Source organism: Bubalus kerabau, chromosome 10 (genome assembly GCF_029407905.1).
Source record: "Bubalus kerabau isolate K-KA32 ecotype Philippines breed swamp buffalo chromosome 10, PCC_UOA_SB_1v2, whole genome shotgun sequence".
Taxonomy (NCBI): Eukaryota; Metazoa; Chordata; class Mammalia; order Artiodactyla; family Bovidae; genus Bubalus; species Bubalus kerabau.
In genome coordinates, this window is record NC_073633.1 from 32,592,427 (window position 1) to 32,617,310 (window position 24,884).

The 24,884-nt window shown below is 37.0% G+C and overlaps 1 protein-coding gene across 1 annotated transcript; it reads right to left on the reverse strand.

Moving 5' to 3' along the window:
• Positions 1-16,988: 16,988 nt before the first annotated feature.
• Positions 16,989-17,936, reverse strand: LOC129620541 (olfactory receptor 4F3/4F16/4F29-like). The gene has a single exon (XM_055536357.1). The coding sequence runs from the start codon at positions 17,925-17,927 to the stop codon at positions 16,989-16,991; it is 939 nt and encodes a 312-aa protein (XP_055392332.1). The 5' UTR covers positions 17,928-17,936.
• Positions 17,937-24,884: the final 6,948 nt, after the last annotated feature.

Consider the following 24,884-nt stretch of genomic DNA (forward strand, 5'->3'; position numbering starts at 1 on the left):
GACCTATCTTCAACTACCATTGACTCTCGTGAGTTTATGCATATTTAATACTGAAACACAATAAGCATGGGAAATTTTGTTCTGCTTTTGCAGCATAAGGCAACTTTATCTTCAGGGAATCAGAACTACTCAGAAAGTTGTTGCATAATTCTCCCTTGTGCAAAGAATGACATAAAATGCTACTACGGTAAAGGCAGTTAATTACCAGCACTAATTGTGCTTGGGAAGTGACCAAGTACAGCTTCAGAGATTTGGTATTGCCATCCAGAAATCAGTATATTATGAGAACTGTTTCCTAGAATCATTTTGGTTTTCCCAGGATAATTAAGGAAAAAAGTGGTTAATGGGTCACTTGGGATTGACATCTCTTTCTGTAAATTACTATTTCCTTCCGTTATTGAGATTTTTTTTTTTTTTCTGGTCATGGAGACAAAGACAGCCCTTGAACAGTAATTGAATAAAAACAATAGGGAAGGAAAATTGCATTAACAATTACAGCACTAATCCTAAACCTTTGGATGCCTTCATTTACAGTAAGCGAAGGACGTTTTGGTAGATCAACCTCATTTTGCTAGATTTAAGTCTAAGTTTGTGGTCAATAAAGTACAGTAAAATAAAGTAAAGTATTACAGTGATCTTCAGCCATCTGAACTAACTCTTTGAATGCAGAATCATTATATAGTGCAGTAATATCACTAAATGTAACCTGATTCAAAATTATATTACTTGCATCCTGTTCCAACACCCTTAGGATCCATTCCCATACATATGATCCAGGTTTCTATTGATATGCATATGGTAAAGGCCGGGAGAACTTAAGGATTCAGTTTTCCTAATTTATTGGAATTTACCAATATTTCCCATCTTGATTTTCAAGACTTTACCTCTTCCCAGTCGACTCCACACTTTAATAAGAGACAGTATGAGGTTGTGAATTCATTTGCCTTTAAGTCAGAAACCCACATGTTACAATTTTTCCCTTAGATGACATGAAAATGCAGCTACAAAAGATAAGTTTATTTTAGAACAGTCATAGAGACTTTCTGGGACTTCCCAGGTGGCTCAGGGGTAAAGAATCTGCTGCTAATGCAGAAGATGCAGGTTTGATCCCTGCATCAGAAAGATCCTCTGAAGGAGGAAATGGCAACCCACCCCATACTGTTGCCAGGATAATCCAATGGACAGAAGAGCCTAATGAGCTACAATCCATGGGGTTGCAAAAAGTAAGACATGACTGAAGGGACTGAGCAGAGGCTTTCTGGTTCTTTACTTGGTATTGAGATTGGAATTTAAAGCCTTAAACTCATTATTTTCTTTCCCCAAGATAATCAGTGCACTTAAAAATTCATTATACTCCTTATTTTTACTAAACTATTCTTCAACAGCAATTAGTTGATCATCCAAAGCCTTGTTCTCAATGCACACCTGACGGCAAGTGTCAACACGTGAAAGCTGATGTAATTGTTTTGCCACTGTATGCTAAGGACTATCAGTATCCCCTTTAACTGCTGACAACAGGTTCAGTAATACTTTTAAATCTAATCTAATCAAAAAACCTAATTTCAGATAACACAAAACCAATATAGATAATACATTGTTTTTTAAGATATAATGGACATATAACATTCTATTAGTCTCAGGTATAGAACATGATGATTCCATATTTGCATATACTGCAAAATGATCACCACAATACATTTTAACATCCACCACTACATATTTTTTCTTCTTTTTTTAAAATTTTATTTATTTATTTACAGCTGCACTGGGCTTTCATTGCTGCACAAAGGCTTTCTCTAGCAGTGGTGTGTGGGCTGTCACTGCAGTGGGTTTTCCTTACTGCTCTGCAGTGGCAGAGTATGGACTCTAGGGCATGTGAGCTTCTGTAGCTATGGCACTCAGGCTCAGTGGTTGCTTTGCATGGGCTCTAGAGTGAGTAGGTTTCAGTAGCTGCAGCTCAGTAGCACGGGCTTAGTTGCTCTGCAGCATGTGAAATTCTCCCAGACCAGGGATCGAACCCATGTCCCCATGGGCAGGAGAATACTTAACCACTGGACCACCAGAGACATCCACAATTTTTTTCTTCTGAGAACTTTTGAGATCTACTCTCTTAGCAACTTACAATTATACAATATTATTAACTACAGTCACCATGCTATTTGTTATATCCCAGAAGTTATTTATTTTATAACTGAAAGTTCATTTTTTTTTATTTTATGCATTTACTCTGGATGTAACATAACTTGATACAAACACAGATGACATTCTAAGACTTTTTGCCAGAATATATATATATATATATTCACTGTCTTAGTTCTTTCATTCTCTTTCATTGTCTTGGTTCACCTAGCATAATGTCCTCAAGGTCCATCCAAGTTATCACAAATGGCAAGATTTCCTTTTTATAGCTGAATAACTTTCCATTGTGTGTGTGTATGCCATATTTTCTTTATCCAGCCATCTACCGGTGGATACTTCGGTTGCTTTAAGATCTTAGTTACTGTAAATAGTGCACATATCTTTTAAAATTATTTTAAAGTTTTTATTTCCTTTGGATAAATACCAAGAAGTAGAATTGCTGGATTACATGATAGTTCTATTTTAAAGCTTTTAAGGAACCGCCACACTGCTCTCTACAGTGGCTGAACCAATTTACTTTCCCACCAAAAATACACAAACGTTCCCATTTCTCCATATTTCCACCATCTCTTGACTTTTTGATGACAGCTATTCTAAAAGATGTAAGGTAATCTCACTGTGGGTTTTATTTGCTTTTCCCTGATTACTGATGCTGAGCACATTTTCAAGTATTTATTAGCCATCTGGGTGTCTCCTTTGGAAAAATGTCTGTTCACATCCTCTGCTCAGTTTTAATTAGGTTGCTTGGGTTTTGCTACTGAATTCTGTGAGTTCTTTACATATTTAAGACATTAACATCTTCTCAGTTACATAAATTACAAACATTTTCTCCCATTCCAGAGTTTATTTTTTAATGTTTTTCTTTTCCTGTGAGAAGATTTTTAGTTTCATGTAGTTCCATTTAATTTTGCTTTTGTTGCTAGTATTGTTTATATCATATCCAGAAAACTGCTGCCAAGACTGATGTCAAGAATCTTCTACTCTTCGTTCTCTTCTAATAATTTTATAGTTTAAGTCTTTAATTTTGAGTTAATTTCAGTAAGTGGTATAAGACAGGGGTCCAATATCATATTTCTGCATATTTTTGAATGGTTCTCCAGTTTTTCCAGTATCATTTGTTAAAGAGACTTTAAATAGTTTGCTTTATTTAGTTTACCCAAAGCTACCATATACTGAATAAGGCTGGAACTTTTCAGTTTACTATTCAAGAAGGTATTCAGAGTCTGACAGAGATTACAATGCTGCTCACTTCATCTCCAACCATGCTCCCCATAAGAACCCAGAGGAAATGCCCTTTATCAAGGCTGGAAGAAATAAATTTGTGAAAGGAGTCCTAGCATTTTGGAAAAGATCTATGAGTGCTATTTGCTGTAGGCTAGGAAAGATAATGCTGCCTTTGAACGTCAGTCCCTGAATTAAATGTGGATGATGAGGTACTATAGGGACAGTGGCCAAGTGGCAGCATTCATAAATGCCAGATATAAAGTATGTATAGGGACTGTAATAGGCAACAGAATAAAAGCAGCAATTAAAATAGTATGACCTGACAAAACCTTTGGCATTGGATAATTAACCATGGTGTCTCTAGAGCTTAAACAGGTAAGTAACCTATTAAAGTCTTACTTGATTTGTATGAGAAGAAAATCTCTAAGTCTGATGAACATAAATTTGACTTAAACGAGAACAATAGAGACAGAGATTCACAGCATTTCAACAAGTTTTCAGACAAGCCAGTTACAAAAACAAAGCCCCCTGAATAGAGAGCAGACTGGGTCTCCTTAAACAAGAAGCTTATACTAGGGGTAGGGGGGGAAGTTTATTATAAATATTTCTCATAGCTTTCTTTGAAGTTACAATCATTTACCAAGATGATTGTACACTGAAGAAGGAAAAATAACCAGACTTTTAGAAAATTACTGGATACTGGCTTTGGATTTACACTAATTCCTGAAGACTACTACTATGGTCCACCAGTCAGAGAAGGGCCTGATAGAGATCAAATGGTGAACAAAAGTCTGCTTGGATCTGTCTCAGAATTGACCCAGTGGTTTCCACCTCATTATGTGCTTATTTCAAGAGCTCAAGAGTTCATTATTGAAAGAACATACTCAACAAATGGAAGAATCTCTATGTTGGTTCTCCACTACATGGGATATGAGCTACTACAGTGTCAATGGCCTAATATAAGCCACTAGAACTATCTCTACATACCAAAAGATTAAACTAGAAACATTAACAAGTTCCTGAAGCAAATTTGGAGATGACACCATCACAGACTTGAAAGATGGCAGAGATGGTGATTTCTACAATATTCATATTCCATTTGCCTTGGAAGAAGACAAGAGGATCTTGGAGAAAGACATTAATCAAGTGATGACTTAATTACAGCTTTTGTTCCAATTGCATTTAACTGCCTTGATACCTAGTATGCAGCCATTAATCCAGCAATTTTTTTATACCTTTTTAGCAAAGATCATCATAATAAATTTGCTTTCAACAGCCAGAGCCAAAATAAACCTTCACTATCCTATTTCCAGGTATACCAACATTCCAAGTCCTATGTTATTAGCTAGTCCATAAGGAACTTCATTGCTTTTCTATTCCAAAGACCATCACAATACCTAATTATATTCTTAATATGTCAATTGAACTTGCTAAGCAGGAAGTTTCAACAGTAACTACTCTAGATACCTTGGTAAGAAATACATGTAAGTCATAGTGAAGTGAAAGTCGCTCAGTCGTGTCTGATTCTTTGCAACCCCATAGACTATACAGTCCATGGAATTCTCCAGGTCAGAATACTGGGGTGGGTAGCCTTTCCCTTCTCCATGGGATCTTCCCAACCCAGGGATTGAACCCAGGTCTCCTGCACTGCAGGCAGATTCTTTACCAACTGAGCTATCAGGGAAGGAAGCCTGTAAGTCATAGGGTGAAAAGAAATCTCAAAAATATTCAGGGAGCTGACACTTCAGTAAAGTTTCTAAAGGTAGAGTAGTCTGGGCAGGTGAAAATATATGAAGTGGACAATTTGCCACATTTTGTACCATTGTGTCTACCACTAAGAACTAGACACAATTTTCTGTGTCAGTTAATATTTTGGAGGTAACATATACCTCATTTTGGCATGATATTCCATTCTAAGAATCAAGTAACCCAAAACATTTCCAGCTTGAATAAGGCCTAGATCACAGATGGTTCTACAAGTGCTCCAGCTTGCCTTAAAAGAGGGAGGAGGGTTCAGGATGGGGAACACATGTATACCTGTGGCAGATTCATTTTGATATATGGCAAAACCAATACAATATTGTAAAGTTAAATAAAATAAAATTTTAAAAAATTAAAAAAAGCTCCTCTGATGATGATCCAGAAAATATTATACCATCTATTATATATAGGAATACTAAATGATACATTTGGTGGGTCCTTATAGGTGAAATCACAATCCCATATCTTTAGACTTTGGGAGCACACATATGCTATACTCTGTAGATACTAAATCTACTTTCAAGTAAGAACTTCTGGCTTGTTTATGGGCCTTAGTAGAGACTGCACACTTGAACAAGTGTAACCAAGATTCTATGTAATCTGAGCTTCCCATCATGAATATGGCATTGCAACCCACCAAGCTATAGTGTTGGATGTGCACAGCAACATCCATTCAAGACTACAGCTGAAACTATAAAACTCCTAGAGGAGAACATAGGCAAAACCCTCTCCGACATAAATCACAGTAGGATCCTCTATGACCCACCTCCCAGAATATTGGAAATAAAAGCAAAAATAAACAAATGGGACCTAATTAAAATTAAAAGCTTCTGCACAACAAAGGAAACTATAAGCTAGGTGAAAAGACAGCCTTCAGAATGGGAGAAAATAATAGCAAATGAAGCAACTGACAAACAACTAATCTCAAAAATATACAAGCAACTCCTGCAGCTCAATTCCAGAAAAATAAACGACCCAATCAAAAAATGGGCCAAAGAACTAAATAGACATTTCTCCAAAGAAGACATACAGATGGCTAACAAACACATGAAAAGATGCTCAACATCACTTATTATCGGAGAAACGCAAATCAAAACCACTATGAGGTACCATTTCACACCAGTCAGAATGGCTGCGATCCAAAAGTCTACAAGCAATAAATGCTGGGGAGGGTGTGGAGAAAAGGGAACCCTCTTACACTGTTGGTGGGAATGCAAACTAGTACAGCCACTATAGAGAACAGTGTGGAGATTCCTTAAAAAACTGGAAAGAGAACTGCCTTATGACCCAGCAATCCCACTGCTGGGCATACACACTGAGGAAACCAGAAGGGAAAGAGACATGTGTACCCCAATGTTCCTTGCAGCACTGTTTATAATAGCCAGGACATGGAAGCAACCTAGATGTCCATCAGCAGATGAATGGATAGGAAAGCAGTGGTACATATACACAATGGAGTATTACTCAGCCATTAAAAAGAATACATTTGAATCAGTTCTAATGAGGTGGATGAAACTGGAGCCTATTATACAGAGTGAAGTAAGCCAGAAAGAAAAACACCAATACAGTATACTAACGCATATATACGGAATTTAGAAAGATGGTAACGATAATCCTGTATGTGAGACAGCAAAAGAGACACGGATGTACAGAACAGTCTTTTGGACTCTGTGGGAGAGGGCAATGGGTGGGATGATTTGGAAGAATGGCACTGAAACATGTATAATATCATATAAGAAACGAATCACTAGTCCAGGTTCAATGCAGGATACAGGAAGCTTGGGGCTGGTGCACTGGGATGACCCAGAGGGATGGTATGGGGAGGGAGGGGGGAGGGGGGTTCAGGATGGGGAACACGTGTACACCCGTGGCGGATTCATGTTGATGTATGGCAAAACCACTACAATATTCTAAAGTAATTAGCCTCTAATTAAAATAAATAAATTTAAATAAAAAAAAAAAAAAGACTACAGCTGAACACATCTTGAAAACATAGGTTCCTGAGAAAATTATCTAAATGCCTAGGACGCAAACTCCTGCCACATTACTTTCTCTCTTTACCCACACCTAAAACTTTACAGAGAGTTTTCTCTGAAGCAGCTGATAGAGAAAGAAAAAATAAATGGGACTTTTTTGTAGATAGTTCATCATAATTAGTAAGTACTTTGGCATTTACTGCACAAAGACTTCTTGTTTCATTGAACTGTCCCCTTTATACACCATCAAAATATCTAACATCTCTGGGTCTCAATACAAATTCCAGTAGTATTTGTTGGTTGTCATTCTTACAACTTCACATCTTCACAACTGAAAACAAATTTAAGAAATATTATATCCTAATAAAATAATATTAGCTCTTTCACTAACCATAATTGTTAGTGTCCCACTAACTTTTTTTTTTTCCCATCAGGCAAAGTCTAATAGAGGTTATGTACTCTCACAAAGCATTCTTTACATACAACTGAAAGACACTGGCACTGGCATTATCCTACAAGATTCCAGTCCTAGCCAGTACTCTTGCCTGGCAAATCCTAAGGAGGGAGGAGCCTGGTAGGCTGCAGTCCATGGGGTCGAGAAGAGTCGGACACGACTGAGCGATTTCACTTTCACTTTTCATGCATTGGAGAAGGAAATGACAACCCACTCCAGTGTTCTTGCCTGGAGAATCCCAGGGTTGGGGGAGCCTGGTGGGCTGCCGACTATGGGGTCGCACAGAGTCGGACACGACTGAAGCGACTTAGCGGCAGCAGGAGCAGCAGTGTTAAAATAATTAAGCACTCATAAATCACCACCAGGGGGCAGACTACCCTTCTCAGAGTTAACCAGTCAAGTTATTTCGGTTTGCTTAGGGTCATCACTTCATGGGAAATAGATGGGGAAACAGTGGAAACAGTGGCAGACTTTATTTTGGGGGGCTCCAAAATCACGGCAGATGGTGACTGCAGCCATGAAATTAAAAGACGCTTACTCCTTGGAAGGAAAGTTATGACCAACCTAGATAGCATATTCAAAAGCAGAGACATTACTTTGCCAACAAAGGTCCGTCTAGTCAAGGCTATGGTTTTTCCTCTGGTCATGTATGGATGTGAGAGTTGGACTGTGAAGAAAGCTGAGCGACGAAGAATTGATGCTTTTGAACTCTGGTGTTGGAGTAGACTCTTGAGAGTCCCTTGGACTGCAAGGGGATCCAACCAGTCCATCTGAAGGAGATCAGCCCTGGGTGTTCTTTGGAGGAAATGATACTAATGCTGCAACTCCAGTACTTTGGCCACCTCATGCAAGAGTTGACTCATTGGAAAAGACTCTGATGCTGGGAGGGATTGGGGGCAGGAGGAAAAGGGCACGACAGAGGATGAGATGGTTGGATGGCATCACTGACTCGATGGACATGAGTCTGAGTGAACTCCGGGAGTTGGTGATGGACAGGGAGGCCTGGCGCTCTGCGATTCATGGGGTCGCAAAGAGTCAGACAGGACTGAGTGACTGAACTGAACTGAACTGAACTGAGGGTCACTGGGGGATTCCCTGGTACCTCAGCTGGTAAGGAATCTGCCTGCAATGCGGGAGACGCCGGTTCATTTCCTGGGTCAGGAAGATCCACAGGAGAAGGGATAGGCAACCTACTCCAGTATTCTTGGGCTTCTCTGGTGGCTCAGCTGGTAAAGAATCTGCCCATAATGAGGGAGACCTGGGTTTGATCCGTGGTTTGGGAAGATCCCCTTGGGAAGGGAAAAAGGCTGCCCACTCCAGTATTCTGGTCTGGAGAGTTCCATGGACTGTATAGTCACAAAGAGTCGGACACAACTGAGCGATTTTCACTTAATGGTCATTGGAAGGACTGATGCTGATACTGAAGCTGAAGCTGAAGCTCCACTACCCTGGGTACCTAATGTGAAGAGGCGACTCATTAGAAAAGACCCTAATGCTGGGAAAGATGCTGGGAAAGAAGGTGGGAGGAGAAGGGGACGACAGAGAACAAGATGGTTGGATGGCATCACTGACTCAATGCACATGAGTTTGAACAAGCTCTGGAAGATGGTGAAGGACAGGGAAGCCTGGTGTGCTGCAGGCCATGGGGTTGCAAAGAGTCAGACATGACTGAGAGACTGAACAACAAATGCTCATAAGCATCCATGCTCAGTAGCTTAGTCACATTTGCCTCTTTCCCTGGTGGCTCAGTGGTAAAGAACCCGCCTGCCAATGCAGAAGATGTGAGCTCAATGCTTTGGTCAGGATGATCCCCTGGAGAAGGAAATGGCAACTCACTCCAATATTCCTACCTGGGAAATTCCATGAAAAGAAGAGTCTGGCAGGCTACAGTCCATGGGGTCACAAAGAGTAGGAAATGGCTAACTACTGAGCAATGGTAACAAGAAAATACATATATATATATTTAAATACTCTCTCCAAATAAATATTACTTCTGGTGAAATATGGCTAAATTCTGGACCATCTTATTTTGAAACCTAACCAGAAAGTTCTTTTCATTGGTTACCTGTAGAATAAGAACAACACAAGACCCAGTTTAGGTCATGCTTGAACTGCCTCTTTGTGTCTGTTCAAACATCTAGTGATCTTCCCAAGAACACTGGAGTGGGTAGCCTATCCCTTCTCCAGTGGATCTTCCTGACCCAGGAAATGAACCGGGGTCTCCCGCATTGCAGGCAGATTCCTTACCAGCTGAGGGACCAGGGAATTCCCCAATGACCCTCAGTTCAGTTCAGTTCAGTTCAGTCACTCAGTCGTGTCCGACTCTTTGCGACTATGAACTTGAGCATTGTTTACCAACTGAGTTACTGGTTTCCATTTTTTTAATTAATAGACTTTATTTTTTTACAACACTTTTAGATCACAGCAAAAGTGGGCAGAACATACAGTTTCCACATAACTCCTAAATACACACACACACACACACTCACACACACACAAACTTCCCAAGCATTCACATCTTTGTGCTATGTTTTGTTGCACTCAATGAAGAACAGTGACACCATTATGAACCAAAGTGCATAGTTTATATTTAGGTTTACTCCTGGGGTTGTACATTCTATGGGCTTTGACATGTATTAATATAATGGTGTGTATAAATCTTTATAGTATCATACAGAATAGTTTCACTGCCTAAAACCCCCTGTACCTAACTTGTTGAGAGTTTTTATCAAGAAAGGATATTATATTATGTTAAATGCTTTTTATTTCTAATGTGAGAATATTGTTTTTATCCTTCATTCTGTTATTGTAATATATCATATTTTTAAACTGTGTTTTGAATCACCCATCCATTAACACCCAGTAACACCGCCTTCATAAAATAATTCTGGGAGTGATTACCCATCTTCAATTTTTTGGAAAAGTTTAAGAAGGGTTGATATTAATCCTTCTTTATTATTTTTAATTGTTAATGCTTCTAGCTACTAGTATTTCTAATTCTCCCACATCTTTCTTTATAATCATCTACTTATGATGCTCTTCCTTTCTTTTTTCATATTAATCCTTTATTAAATGTTTAGTATAATTGAATGGCTCAGGAAGTTTTCAATCCTGGGTGTTTCTTTATTCAAAAATTTTTAATTGTTGATTTAATCTTCTGACTCATTATTAATCTGTTCAGATTTTTATCTCTTCATGATTCATTCTTGATAGGTCATATGTTTCTAGGAATTTATCCATTTTTTGTAGGTTATGCAATTCGTTGGCATATATTTTATCATAGTAATAATTAAGATCCTTTGTATTTCTATGGTATCATTTATAATGTCTAATTTTCATTTATAATTTTATTTTTTGAGTCCCCTCTCTTTTTCTTGGTAATTCTGTTAATTTTGTTAATCTTTTTTGAAAAAGAACTAGCTCTTAATTTGTTTGATTTTTTGTGTTATTTTTCTGTTCTCTAATTCACTTATTTGCACTCATCTTTGTTATTTCCTTCTTTGTGCTAACTTTACACTTAGTTTGTTCCTTTTTTATAATTCCTCAAGGTATAAAGTTAAATTGTGATTTGAGATCTTTCTTTTTTCAAGGTAGGCCTTTATCATATAAATTCCTTCTTAGAACTGCTTATGTTGCAATTTATAAGTTTTGGCATGTTGAATGTCTTTTTTCCTTTTTCTTTGGTCTCAGCTTATGACTTTATTTCCCTTTTGATTATTTCTTTGACCTATTGGTTGTTTAGGATGGTGTTGTTTAATTGCCATATATTTGTGGGAATTTTCCTTCTTTTATTGAAAGTTTCATACTATTTTTGTCAGAAAGCATACTTGAAGCAAATTCAATACTATTAAAATTTCTAAAAATTGTTTTGAAGGCTAATATATGATCTGTCCTGGAGAATGTCCTGTTTGCACTTAAGAAGAATGTATACTCTGCTATTGTTGAATGAAATTCTCTGTATATGTCTGTTAAGTCCATTTGTTCTATGGTATTGTGCAACTCCATTATTTCCTTATTGATTTATATCTGAATGATCCATCCATTGTTGAGAGTGGGATATTGAAGATCCATACTATTATTCTATTGCTATTTTCCCCTTCAGATCTTTCTATATATGCCATATACTTCTAGGTTTTCTGATGTAGGATACATATAGAACTATATTTATTATATCCTCTTAATGAACTGACTCCTTAAATATAATATAACAGCCTTCTTTATTGTGACAGTTTTTTTTTTCATTTTAAGTCTATTTTGTCTGATATAATGTTAGCCCCCTCCTGTGATGTTTTGGTTATACTTTTAAGGACTATGTTTTTCCACTCCTCACTTTCAACCTATGTTGTGTCCTCAAAGCTCAAATGAGTCACCTATAACATCACAGAGTTGTATCTTGTTTTATATCCATTCAGTCACTCTATATCTTTTAGCTGAAGCATTTAATCCATTTACATATAAAGTAGTTGTAGCTAAGTGAAGATTTATTAGGGCTTCCCTGGTGGCTCAGTAGTAAAGAATCTGCCTGCAATGCAGGAGATACAGGAGTTCAATCTATGGGTTCAATCTATGGGTCAGGAAGATCTCCTGGAGGGGAAAATGGCAGCCCACTCCAGAATTCTTGCCTGGAGAATCCCATAGACAGAGGAGACTGGTGGGCTATGGTTCATAGGGTTGCAAAGAGTCAGACATGACTGAAGTGAATGAACACACATGAACAAGAAGTTATTATTGCCTTTTTTTTTCATTTTTTCTGACTGTTTTGTAGTTCCTCTGCTTCCTCTTCTCCTACTATGCTCTTTTGTGATTTGATCTCTTTTGTAGCAGTGTGCTTTGATTCTTTTCTCTTCATACTTTGTGTATCCACTACAGTTTTTTTTTTCTTTTTTTTTTAGTCTCTGTTTACTATGAGGCTTTGGAGAAGGAAATGGCAACCCAATATTCTTGCCTAGAAAATCCCATGGACAGAGGAGCCTAACAGGCTATAGTCCATGGGGTCACAAAGAGTTGGACATGACTGAGCAACTAAACCACCACTATGAGGCTTTCAAAACACATCTTACAATTGTAACAGTCTATTTTAAGTTGATGACAACTTTGATTACATACAAAAGTTCTTCATTTTTACTTCCACCTTCCATCTGACACACTTTATGTTATCAGTTTCACAAATCTTTTTATATTAAGAGTATCCATTAAGTTACTATAGTTAGTTATATTTATTGCTTTCACCTTTTAATTTTTATGTTAGAGTTCAAAATTATTTATGCATCACCATTACAGTATTAGCATATTCTGTACTTGTCTATATATTTACTTTTACCAGTGAGTTTAACACTTTCACATTTTTCATCTTGCTAAATAATTCCTTTGTTTCACTTTAAAGAACTCTCTTTAGTATTTCTTGTAAGGCAAATCTAGTGATCCCTCTACTTTGTTTTATCTGAGATAGTCTATCTCTTCATTTTTGAAGGACAGCTTTATCAAGTGTATTATTTTCATTTGGCAGTTTTAATCTTTAGAGCCTGGAATATACTCATCCATTTTCTCCTGGCCTGCAAATGTTTTACTGAAAAATCCATTGACAGTCTTATGGAGGCTTCCTCGATTGAGATAAACCATGTTCCTAATTCTGCTTTCAAAGTTCTCTTTTTGTCCTTGACATTTAACAAGATGCTTCTAAATGTAAACCTTAGTGTAAATCTTTTTACTTTTAACCTATTTGTATCCCTTTGCTTCCCATGATTCTGGATGTCCATTTTCTTCCACGCATTTGGGAAGTTTTCAGCCATTATTTATTTAAATATGCTTTCTGCCCCTTCTTCTTTCTACTCCTGCTGGGTATCTCACAATGTTATATTGCTTCTTCTGATGTAGTCTCATAGTCTCATTGGGCCTTCTTCACTCTTTTTATTCTTTTAATTTTTGTTTGTCTGTCAGAATAAGTTCAAATGACCTATTTTCAAATTTGCTGATTCTTTTCTCTGTTTTATCAAATCTGTGTTTGAACCTCTCTAGGAATTTTTCCATTTAGTTACTGTATTCTTTAGCACCAGTATTTCTGTTTGGTCCTTTGCTCTATTACATCTATCTCTGTTGATATCCTATTTAAGTATTGCTTTCTCAATTTCATTTGGTTGTCCACCATGTTCTCTTGTAGTTCACTGAGTTTATTTAGGATGATAATTTTGAATTATTTGTCAGCAATTCACAAATATCCATTTCTTTTAAATGAGTTAGAAGTTTGTTTTCTTCCTTGAATCATGATTCTTTATGTTTCCTTGTAGATTCACTTTGTTATTTAATCATTTGAAGAAGCAGCTTTCTCTCCCAGGCTTTATGGGCTTGTTTCAACTAGCCCATAGAGTCAGAAGCACTCAATATGAAGACAGAGACCAATTCCTTGGAGTGTGTGCTTTAATGTTTTTGAGGACAACGTTCCCATTATTTCCTGCCTAGTCCTCTGGAGGAAAAGCCACAGTTTTCTGGTTTTCTTTTTTCCCAATTTCACAGAACAATGCCAGCTGTTGGAGAACATTCACCCCTTTTCTTTCTTATTAGCTGGTCCACAAGACTGAGCTCTTCCAATATCTTAGCACTTAGCGTGAGCAAAATAGATATTCAGTTCAGTTTAGTCACTCAGTCGTGTCCGACTCTTTGTGACTCCACGGACTGCAGCACCTCCCTGTCCATCACCAACTCCTGGAGTTTACTCAATGTCCATTGAGTTGGTGATGCCATCCAACCATCTCATCCTCTATTGTGTGCTTCACCCGGAAGACACTTCGAATTTCTAAGAATTAGGCTCCCTTTGCTTCCTTTCCTTCTTCCTGGAGTAAAACTTTCAGTTCTGTGTTTATCCCCAGTCTCACAGGGCAGCACCAGCTGTAACTGAATGTCCTCCACTTTCTTAGGTTCTGAGCTGTCCCAAAAGACCACTCTCTATAAGTTGTTCAGCACTCAATACAAGTAAAGATAGGAACCTGCTGTCCTATGCACCATAAGACAAGTCTCCACAAATTTAAAAATATTCAAATTATGCAAACTAGGTTACTGACTAAAAGGCAAATAAATTAAACTCAATAATGGAATGATATCTGGAAATTTTCCATGGAAATTATAACTCATGTGTTTCAAATTAAAAATTAGAAAGTATTTTGAAGGCTGTCTTTTCACCTTGCTTAGAGTTTCCTTTGTTGTGCAGAAGCTTTTAAGTTTAATTAGGTCCCATTTGTTTATTTTTGCTTTTATTTCAAATATTCTGGGAGGTGGGTCACAGAGAATCCTGCTGTGATGTATGTTGAAGAGTGTTATGCCTATGTTCTCCTCTAGGAGTTTTATAGTTTCTGGTCTTACGTTTAGATCTTTAATCCATTTTGAGTTTATTTTTGTGTATGGTGTTAGAAAGTGTTCTAGTTTCATTCTTTTACAAGTGGTTGACCAGTTTTTCCACACCACTTGTTAAAGAGATTGTCTTTAATCCATTGTATATTCTTGCCGCCTTTGTCAAAGATAAGGTGCCCATAGGTGTGTGGATTTATCTCTGGGCTTTCTATTTTGTTCCATTGGTCTATATTTCTGTCTTTGTGCCAGTACCATACTTTCTTGATGACTGTGGCTTTGTAGTAGAGCCTGAAGTCAGGCAGGTAGTTTCCTCCAGTTCCATTCTTCTTTCTCAAGATTGCTTTGGCTATTTGAGGTTTTTTGTATTTCCATACAAATTGTGAAATTATTTGTTCCAGCTCTGTGAAGAATACCGTTGGTAGCTTGATAGGGATTGCATTGAATCTATAAATTGCTTTGGGTAGTATACTCATTTTCACAATATTGATTCTTCCAATCCATGAACATGGTATATTTCTCCATCTATTAGTGTCCTCTTTGATTTCTGTCACCAGTGTTTTATAGTTTTCTATATATAGGTCTTTAGTTTCTTTAGGTAGATATATTCCTAAGTATTTTATTCTTTTCGTTGCAATGGTGAATGGAGTTGTTTCCTTAATTTCTCTTTCTATTTTCTCATTATTAGTATATAGGAAGGCAAGGGATTTCTGTGTGTTGATTTTATATCCTGCAACTTTACTATATTCATTGATTAGTTCTAGTAATTTTATGGTGGAGTCTTTAGGATTTTCTATGTAGAGGATCATGTCATCTGCAAACAGTGAGAGTTTTACTTCTTCTTTTCCAATTTGAACTGAATGACAGGAAACAAGATATGTAAAAAATTATGTGAAACAGTTAAAGCAGTGGCTTAGAGAGAAATTAATACAATTAAAATCTTGTATTACAAAAGAAGATAGGTCTCATTATGAATGATTATGGTTTCCCCCTAAACTAGATAAAGGAGAATATAAACAATAAAAATGAAAATTAAGAAAAGAGAAAACAATAGAGAAAAATCAATGAAATGAAAATGGGAAAACATCAAGAAAGTTGAATAACTTCTAGCCATGCTGAAAGATAAAAAAGAGTAAAGACAATTTAGAAAACATTTTTAAAAAAGAATAAAGATACAAGCTACCAATATACACAGTGAGAGAGAAAAACATTGCCAATCTTACAGATATTTTGATTAGACAGTAAGGAAATATTACAAAGAACTTATTCCAAAAAACTCTGAAAACACAGATGAATGTAAAAGTTTCTTAGAAGGCACAAACTACCAAAAATCAAATTTCTAGTTGAAAACATTTTGCAGAGAAAACCCCTAACCCAAATTACTTCATTGGGTAAATTCTATAAAATATTTTTAAGAAAAAATTCATATCAACAGGGCATCTAAAAACCCACAACTGGCATCATATTTAATGATGAAAGACTTAATGCTGCTTTCAAAAGAATAAGACCAAGTTATTGATGTCCAGTGCAACCACTTCTATTTAACACTGCACCATTTGACTTTGCTAAGTGTAATAAGGCAACAAAAATGAATAAATTAAATCCACACCAGAATAAAAAATGAAAAATGTCTTTATTTGCTAATGAAATTCTCATATATGATGAAAACCCTGCTTAATCTGTAAAACACTAGTAGAAGTAATGTTTTGTAAATGTGCAGGACATAATGTTAATAAACAAAAGTCTGTTGTGTTTCTATATATTAACAACAAATAATTCTACATTAAACCCCAACAGTACAATGTATAACCATATCAAAAATATGGAAATTTTAGGATGAATCTGAACATAAGATATGCAAGTCTTATTCACCAAAAACTGAAAACACTGCTGAAAGTAATTAAATTGGACTTACATAGATACAGAGGTACAGTGTTTAATGGCTCACAGGAATAAATATATTTATCATTTAGAAATAAGTTACAGATCTGACAACACTCAAAGCAAAATTTGATGCTTCAAATTCCTGATCCAAAATACCAAAGACAGAAGCATAAAGCTACCTTATGGTTGGTGAGAAGACTTCATCACATCATTTATGAAATCGTCCCATAAATCACTAGCTGTTTGCATACTCTCTTCATTGCTGCTTTCATCTCTTTATTCCTGAATGTATAAATAACTGGATTCAAGAAAGGAGTGAGAACCACATTAAAAAGAGCAAGAAACTTGTCCATTTGGGAAATGGGGTGCGGCCATGTATAGACAAACATGGTTGGACCAAAGAACAAAATAACCACAGTGATGTGAGCTGACAAAGTGGAGAGGACCTTGGATGAACCACCTGAGGAGCGTTTCCAAACAGTTAACAGGATGAACATATAGGAGATGAGGAGTATAAAGAAGGAACTAACATATATAAACCCACTGCTGACAGTGACCATGAACCGAAATCTGTAAGTATCTGTACAGGCCAGTCTGAGGAGCCGAGGAAGATCACAGTAAAAGCTGTCCAATACATTCGGACCACAGAAGGGCAAATTAACAATAAATGCTAGCTGGAACAGTGAGTGGCTGACACCAAGGGCCCAGGCAGCAGCCAGAAACAAAATGCACATCCTCAGGCTCATGATGCTCAGATAGTGGAGAGGCTTACATATGGCAACATATCTGTCAAAGGCCATGGCTATGAGCAGCACCATCTCCACCCCACCAATGACATGGATGAAGAAGATCTGAGCAATGCAGCCTCCAAAGGAGATGACTTTATGTTTTCTGGAAAGGTCATAGATCATCTTGGGAGAAGTGACAGAGCAGGCTCCCAAGTCAATGAAGGAGAGGCTGGCCAGTAGGAAGTACATGGGGGAATGTAAGTGAGGATCAGTAGTCACAGAAAACACAATGAGGATGTTTCCAGTCATGCTTGCCACATAGAGCACAGAGGAGAACACCAGGAGGAGCAGCTGGAACTCCCATGAATAAGTGAGTCCCAGAAACACAAACTCAGACACCACCGAGTGATTCCCTCCATCCATCAATCTAGCCAACAGGGCTGCCACTGAAATATTGATAACTATGAAAATGAGGAGGAAAGTGTGATTATGGAGAAGATAATTTCTGATTTTTCAACGTCCTCATAATGAATGAAAAGTATGTAATTATCCACTTCATCAAATATACAAAAAAAAATAATAATTAACATTATATCATCACAAAGTGTGGGCTGCAACATACTTCAAACGTCATCAATACTCACACTTCAATGCTCTGCTCTCAAATTAACACATTAGGCAAGAACAAAAGTGTCCATGACTTCATCAGCTATTTAAATCTCTTCTGATACTGATTATTCCACATTTCCAAAATATCCCATCATGCTTTTATGTATATCTCATAATCCACTTTTCTCACAATTTACAAAAAGTAGTGATGAGAGGAAAACATTGACTGGTCAATTGTCACCTGGAGTGAATGGGACATAAGACATGAATAGATACTGAATTAGGATAGACTGTAGAATAGAATAGACTATATATATAGATTAAGAAAATACTAGGATATGTAAAACTGGAGGCCCTGCAAGTACAACAGGACAGGAGAAGTATGCAGATTCTAGTAAATAAAACAAACACAGTTTTCCATCACATTTTATCATATTCATGGCTATTCTGGGTGCCTCTAGTTTCCACATAATTTTTCATGGCTACAAATAACTAAACTGGACTCAATACTCAGTAAGACTTTCATAATGGAGCCTACAGCAGCTAAGTGTGAAAGGCTTTCTCCAGGCCTAATAAATGTGTATTTGAGGGATTTCTGCAGTTTCTGCTAAGGTATATTCCTGAAGTCACAGACGATGTAAAATATCTCTGAAAACATTTGCTTTCTGTCCATACATGTGAAGGTACTGAGGTCAGCACTTGAAATAGTTGAGATATTAATTTATAATTCATCAGTGCCTCAGTTGTTGTTACCTTTAAGTCCACTGAGATCCCTCTATCCTTAAAAGTATTCAGTATCACCTGCATGATTACCTCCTCTAATGGTTGATATTATCCTGCTTACTTGGCCTGGAAATCTGTTCAGATATTTAATCTTAAAGGCAATTTGTATCCCATACTTTTGATTTACAATTATAAAATAGGAATATCAAATATAAGTCACATTTTAGGAGGGAAACTAAGATTTCTTTTTGATCTTAAATCATGCTATATATAAGGAGAAGGAAATGGCAACCCACTTCAGTATTCTTGCCTGGAGAATCTCAGGGACAGAGGAGCCTGGTGGGCTGCTGTCTATGGGGTCGCACAGGGTTTGACACGACTGAAGCAACTTAGCAGCAGCAGCAGCAGCAGCATACTATATAAAACATGACACAGAATTTAGTTCTTTAATACACATAGTATTTATATGTGAGGTGGCGAGTGAGCAGACAATAGTGTTGTGTTTCTCTGTGTCCAGACACCCATCTCAATCACTCCCTATAGTAGAAAGTATTCCCTGAAAACACCTACTAGAGGTTAATTATTTTCAGACCTAATGAAAAGCAATAGAACAGCTATACTGATATCCATTTTTTGAGGTACCACTCAAGACTTTCTCATTCAAAGGGCCATCTGACTGATGCCCTCATTCATCCCAGTCTGCAAACCTGACAGAAGCTCTCACTATGTCCGGACCCCAATTCTGGGTCACCACCACTGGCATGAATGTCTTTCTACTCTCATCTACATGAACTGACTATGCTATCACATCCCAGTCCAATGGTCCACATTCTCTAGGTGCACAGTGTTTCCATAAACCTGAGGCTTGGAGTAGTGGGCAGGAAATAACCACTATCTTCTGCTCATCAGGGCAGAGAGAATCAGCAGGGGAGAGGACTTATGGAATGGATGTACATGGGAAAGTAATGGAGTCATGTGGGGGCAGGATGGGGGCAAGAAGCTTAGTAATTGTTGAAAAACCTTCAAAGCTTTGGTGAGGAAAAGAATATGTGCTCAGTGTGGATGGAAAGTTCATGGAATTCTTTATGGGCCATTTTGTCCAAGGTGATTATCAATCACAGGAAAAACATGAGACCCTCAACCAGGTTCACACAAGTAGAAGAATTGGGGACCAGAACCTAGAGCTCTTGACTCTTATTCCAAGAAAGATAGACCCTGCAGAAAATAAGCAAAATAAAAGTCCACAAAACACTATTTCCATACAATGTCCATTATTAACATTAAATTATATAATTAGTGTAATAATAAAATACATAAAGTGAGTGCCTAGTTAAAGATTATTCAACTAGTAAAATAGAAAATTATATTTGGGAAAGTGGTTATTCACTGCTAATATATTTCTGTACTGATGTGTCTTTTTTGCTGGTTATGCAACTGGTCATTACAACTGTAAAACACTTAAGTTGTTGTCTCTAAGAAGACCTTTCTTTTGGTCTTCCTAAATTTTATTATCCTTAAAGAAGGTCAATTAAACTCACTAGCTATAATGTAAACATACTAGCTATTATTGACAATTTTGTTCATAAGAACTTTTTTTTTTTTACAAATTCCTGTAAATCAAAAAAGCTGGGAAAAAAAGTTAAAAAACATGAATTGAACACATAACAAATACTGTCTAATGTGGATATAACACCTGTCAAGTGAATAGCAAGATAAATATTTGGAATGTGATTTAGACATTCAATAATAGAAGATTACTAGTGTCAGCAATAGCAGGTGGGGAAGGCCGCTCCCAGGGTATAGATATTGATTTGACTCTATAAGAATTAGTGAAAGCTAAATAGAAAGAGAAAGAAATACCTTGAATTAATTAATATCAAAGTACCTTTTAATATTACCTACCATTATTCATGTGTATATAGCTTGTATTATATACCCAGATACATACAGTAGTCAACAAATAGTTCTCAACTGTGAGGTTATATTAACAACAACAGCCTTATTAAAGCCATGACCACAGGTCAATGATCTTTATTATTCTTTTTGGTTTATTCTTGATTCTTATCACCATATTTTTCAATAGTTTCAACATGCTTAAGGGAAAGTTTCTCATTTAAAAACTTATAAGAGCATGATGAGTAGTCTCCCAGTGAGAAGGCACCTAAGGCTTCACAACATATTTCTCATTGGGATTAGCTAACATGTCATCTCCATACCTACAGTCAGCACTCAACATATTTTCAGGAAGTATATGGAATAATCTGAGATGTATAGAAAAGTAAAATAGAGAGAAAGGAGAACAAATAAATTTAAAATATTTAAAATATCTTAAAGATTGGATAGAGGAGAAATTAGAAAAGATGTGCAAAATGACAAACTAGAAGCAAGAGGAGAAAAGAGAAAGAGCACATCAGAGATCAGAGAGTACAAAATACCATAGCCTGTATTTCTGAGAACCCAGGTCAGTTAAGGAGAACATCACCCTCTCACCTTTAATTCACTGATTCAGGGCTGCTCCTGACTTTGCAACATTGGATTGCATTCAAGGAAGGCAGATGCTTCTATCACCTGCCCTGTCAGGCTCACAAAGTTTCTATGAAAATCACACTTGGTAATGAATGGACATGTTGCTTTTATGCTGCACAATGATATACACATGTAATTCACAGTAGAAATTCAACTCTTATTATGACTTGAGGAGTCTAGCATATACTAAGCAGAAAAAGGTATACAGGACAATACACAGCAGACATATGAAATTCTCCCCATGTACATTTTCTGTATATTCTACTATCCCGGGAGGGCTCTCTGCCCTGTCAGCTTCTACTATTGCAGGTTAGAGTACAGTTATTTTCAACATGTGGTTCTTCTATATCGTAGTTTTTTCACATGGATATATGCTCATATCAAAAGTCCAGAAATAATTTCCAAATTTTCATCTCTATCTTCAGTCCTACAATTACAAAATGTCACATATTTCCTTTCATGCCTTACAGTAAAAGAGTTAATAGCTTGGGCTCTGATGTCAACCAGGAATTTTTTTTTCTTTCATTGAGGCTCAGTTGCTCACTTGCTGTGACAAATTGTGAGAATGACAAAGTTATCTGACCTCTCTGAGCTTCAATTTTCTCATTATTAGCAAGGAGATAATAATACCTCCCTTGCAGGGTGTTGTGGGAAATAAATGATATATGTATGTAACCATACCTGCCTCAGTACCTAGCACATAGTATGACACAATAAATAGTACTTATTATATAGTAAGGACTATTTACATCGTAGCTTTCAAAGATTGACAATATTCCCAAATATCTGAATCATTCATTATTCTAATGTATTGGACCTAGATCTTGCTTTATAAAGTTTTATGTCTACACTTGTACCCAATGACTTAAGTATATTTCCCAAATAAGTGTACTCTTCAGGAGAGATATTAACCAAAGACTGCCTGAGGGATGCAGGAAGAAGCTTAGTGCTCTGCTTAGGCTGTGACCCTTTCAACTATTGCCATCCCTATAATCCAAAGTCATAAATTTGAATTCCTCACATTAAAAAAGTTAAGTTTTTCTTGACCACTTCAGACAATACTGGATATTTCTTTAATGTTTAAGGATAAAAGTGAGTCAAGAAGGAAGAAAGGAGAAGGGCAGGTGTTTTGAGGGGTTTCTAAAGGCTGTGTCCATCCAGGAGCAGATATGTATTGAGCTGAGGCAAGGAAGCCAAACTATACAGTACCAGTTGTTCAGGAAAATACAATATTCTTCAAACTGCTTTTTTCAATTCAGTTCAGTTCAGTCGCTCAGCCGTGTCCGACTACTTGAGACCCCATGAATTGCAGCACACCACGCCTCCCTACCCATCACCAACTCTCGGAGTTAGACATATTGAATTCTTTAGTTTTGACCTCCAATTTAAAGATGCAATTTTAGAAAACAGAGGTCGTTTAGGCACGTTATAAAGTCAGATGTTTACTTAAGACCAAAGTCTTATGTTTTATTATCGTTCTGAATTTCTGACATTTGTGTATAGCTTTAGAGATGGTAAATATCATAATACACAAACATAGAAACTAAAATTTCATTTAAAGAAGATGGTCCCTTGGATTGCAAGATCAAACCAGTCAGTCCTAAAGGAAATCAACCCTGAATGTTCACTGGAAGGACTGATGCTGAAGTTGAAGCTCCAATACTTTGATCACCTGATTCGAAGAGGTGACTCACTGAAAAAGACCTTAATGCTGAAAGATTGAAGACAGAAGGAGAAGAGGGTGGCAGACAATGAGATGGTTAGATAGCATCACCAACTCAATGGACATGGATTTGAGCAAACTCCAGGAGATAGTAAAGGACAGGGAAGCTTGGTGTGCTGCAGTACGTAGGGTGGCAAGAGTCAAACACAACTTAGCAACTGAACAACAACAACAACAAAACATTAAAAGTAGGCAAGTTTGGTATTCATTGAGTTAACAGTGAAGCATGCAGTTTGTCTACAGCACAAATGTTGCTTTGGAGAAGAGGTGAAAACTGGTAAAGATTGGTTTCTGCCCGACACTGAGAACTAATCTATTTAAGAATTATTAAATAAGTGTAGAGAGACAATGAAGGATTGGGAGCAAGGAACAGATGATTAGGTCAGTCATTAGGGAAAATACTCCAACCATAACTGGAATAGGTCAATCAAAGGTTAAAAAAAAATGGAGGAAGGGAATCCCTTGAGAAAATGATGAAATAAACAGATCAGGGAGGCCATGGAGAAGCATCAGGACTACACAGTTTTATCTATAAGAATATAAATATAGACGACAGAAATACTGGGAAGTAAAAACCCAAAGAATTGGTGACTGATTAAAGTTGATGTGAACATAAAAGAGAGAGAAGTCAAAGATGATACCAAGATGTATGCACGAATAGAATAGTCATGGATTCATTTTTAAAAAGAAGGTAGCTGGACATAGAACTTGTGATGATGGAGAAAAGAGATTATAACATTTACATTAAGCAAGTGACAGTTTCACATGGCACACTGAGAGTGTGAAAGGAAGCAAAGGAGCCAATGAGTTAGGCAGAACAGTCATGGAGACAGGACAATTGGCTCTGAGCCAGATAAGCCAAAACACAACAGTGAATCAAGAACAAAGGATGAAAACAGAACAAAAGGAGGCAGTAGAGAAATTCTATGACAGTGAAGAAAGGGGGATGATAAAAAGAGAAGTAATCTAAGAAAACTGAGATATCATCTGATATGTTTCTACTTTGCAACTGGGTGATTTCAGCCTAGTATTTCATAGGTACACATTATAAACATCAAACAGGTTCATTAAGGTATGAATAATATAATAGATGTGATAGAGTTGTTTAAGATAGAGTTAATGAAAGGTCCCCATTAGGGGCTGGATAACAAAGATTGCAGAGAACTTACAAACTACTCTGTTGTAACACACACCAGCAATGCTCAGCAGCTTGAAATCAACCAAAACAAAAAAAACACACTTTACCTATTAGGGTGAAAAGGGCTGAGAAGTGAAATGGCAAGTGAAGAAGGAGGTTACAAAGGTATAAAAGGTTTCTGGTCATTGGACAGTACAAACAGACAGTCAAGACTGACCATAAACAACAGGCCAGAAAAAAACACATGAGACCAAAAAAATAAATATTTTAAAATAAGGACCATCACTTGGGAAACTTGTAGTCATACAATACATTGAGTCTTCCGTGGTATTCTTCTACAACTTTATTATCATTCTTTGAAGTATGCATACACGTGAGTCTCCTTCATGAGCCTAATTCCTGATTCAGTCTCCTTCTCTTGTGCCAGCCAAAAACTGCCACAGAGAAGGTTAACATCACCGCAAGCTGAGGAAAACTCAGTTTTTGCATTCCTGGAACAAGAACCTTGGCTCACTAATTTTCTCACTATGGATTTTATTTTTGTCCTTCCCACCTACCTGTTTTGTCAAGGGAACTAAGAGAACAGCATCATTAAGAATTCACATAGATATAGTTCTCCCAAAATCAACCAGATCCTATGCAGTACCATTACAGACACATA

Excerpts from the sequence above, each read along its gene's own strand:
- LOC129620541 (XM_055536357.1), bottom strand. The coding sequence starts at position 17,927 with ATGGATGGAGGGAATCACTCGGTGGTGTCTGAGTTTGTGTTTCTGGGA.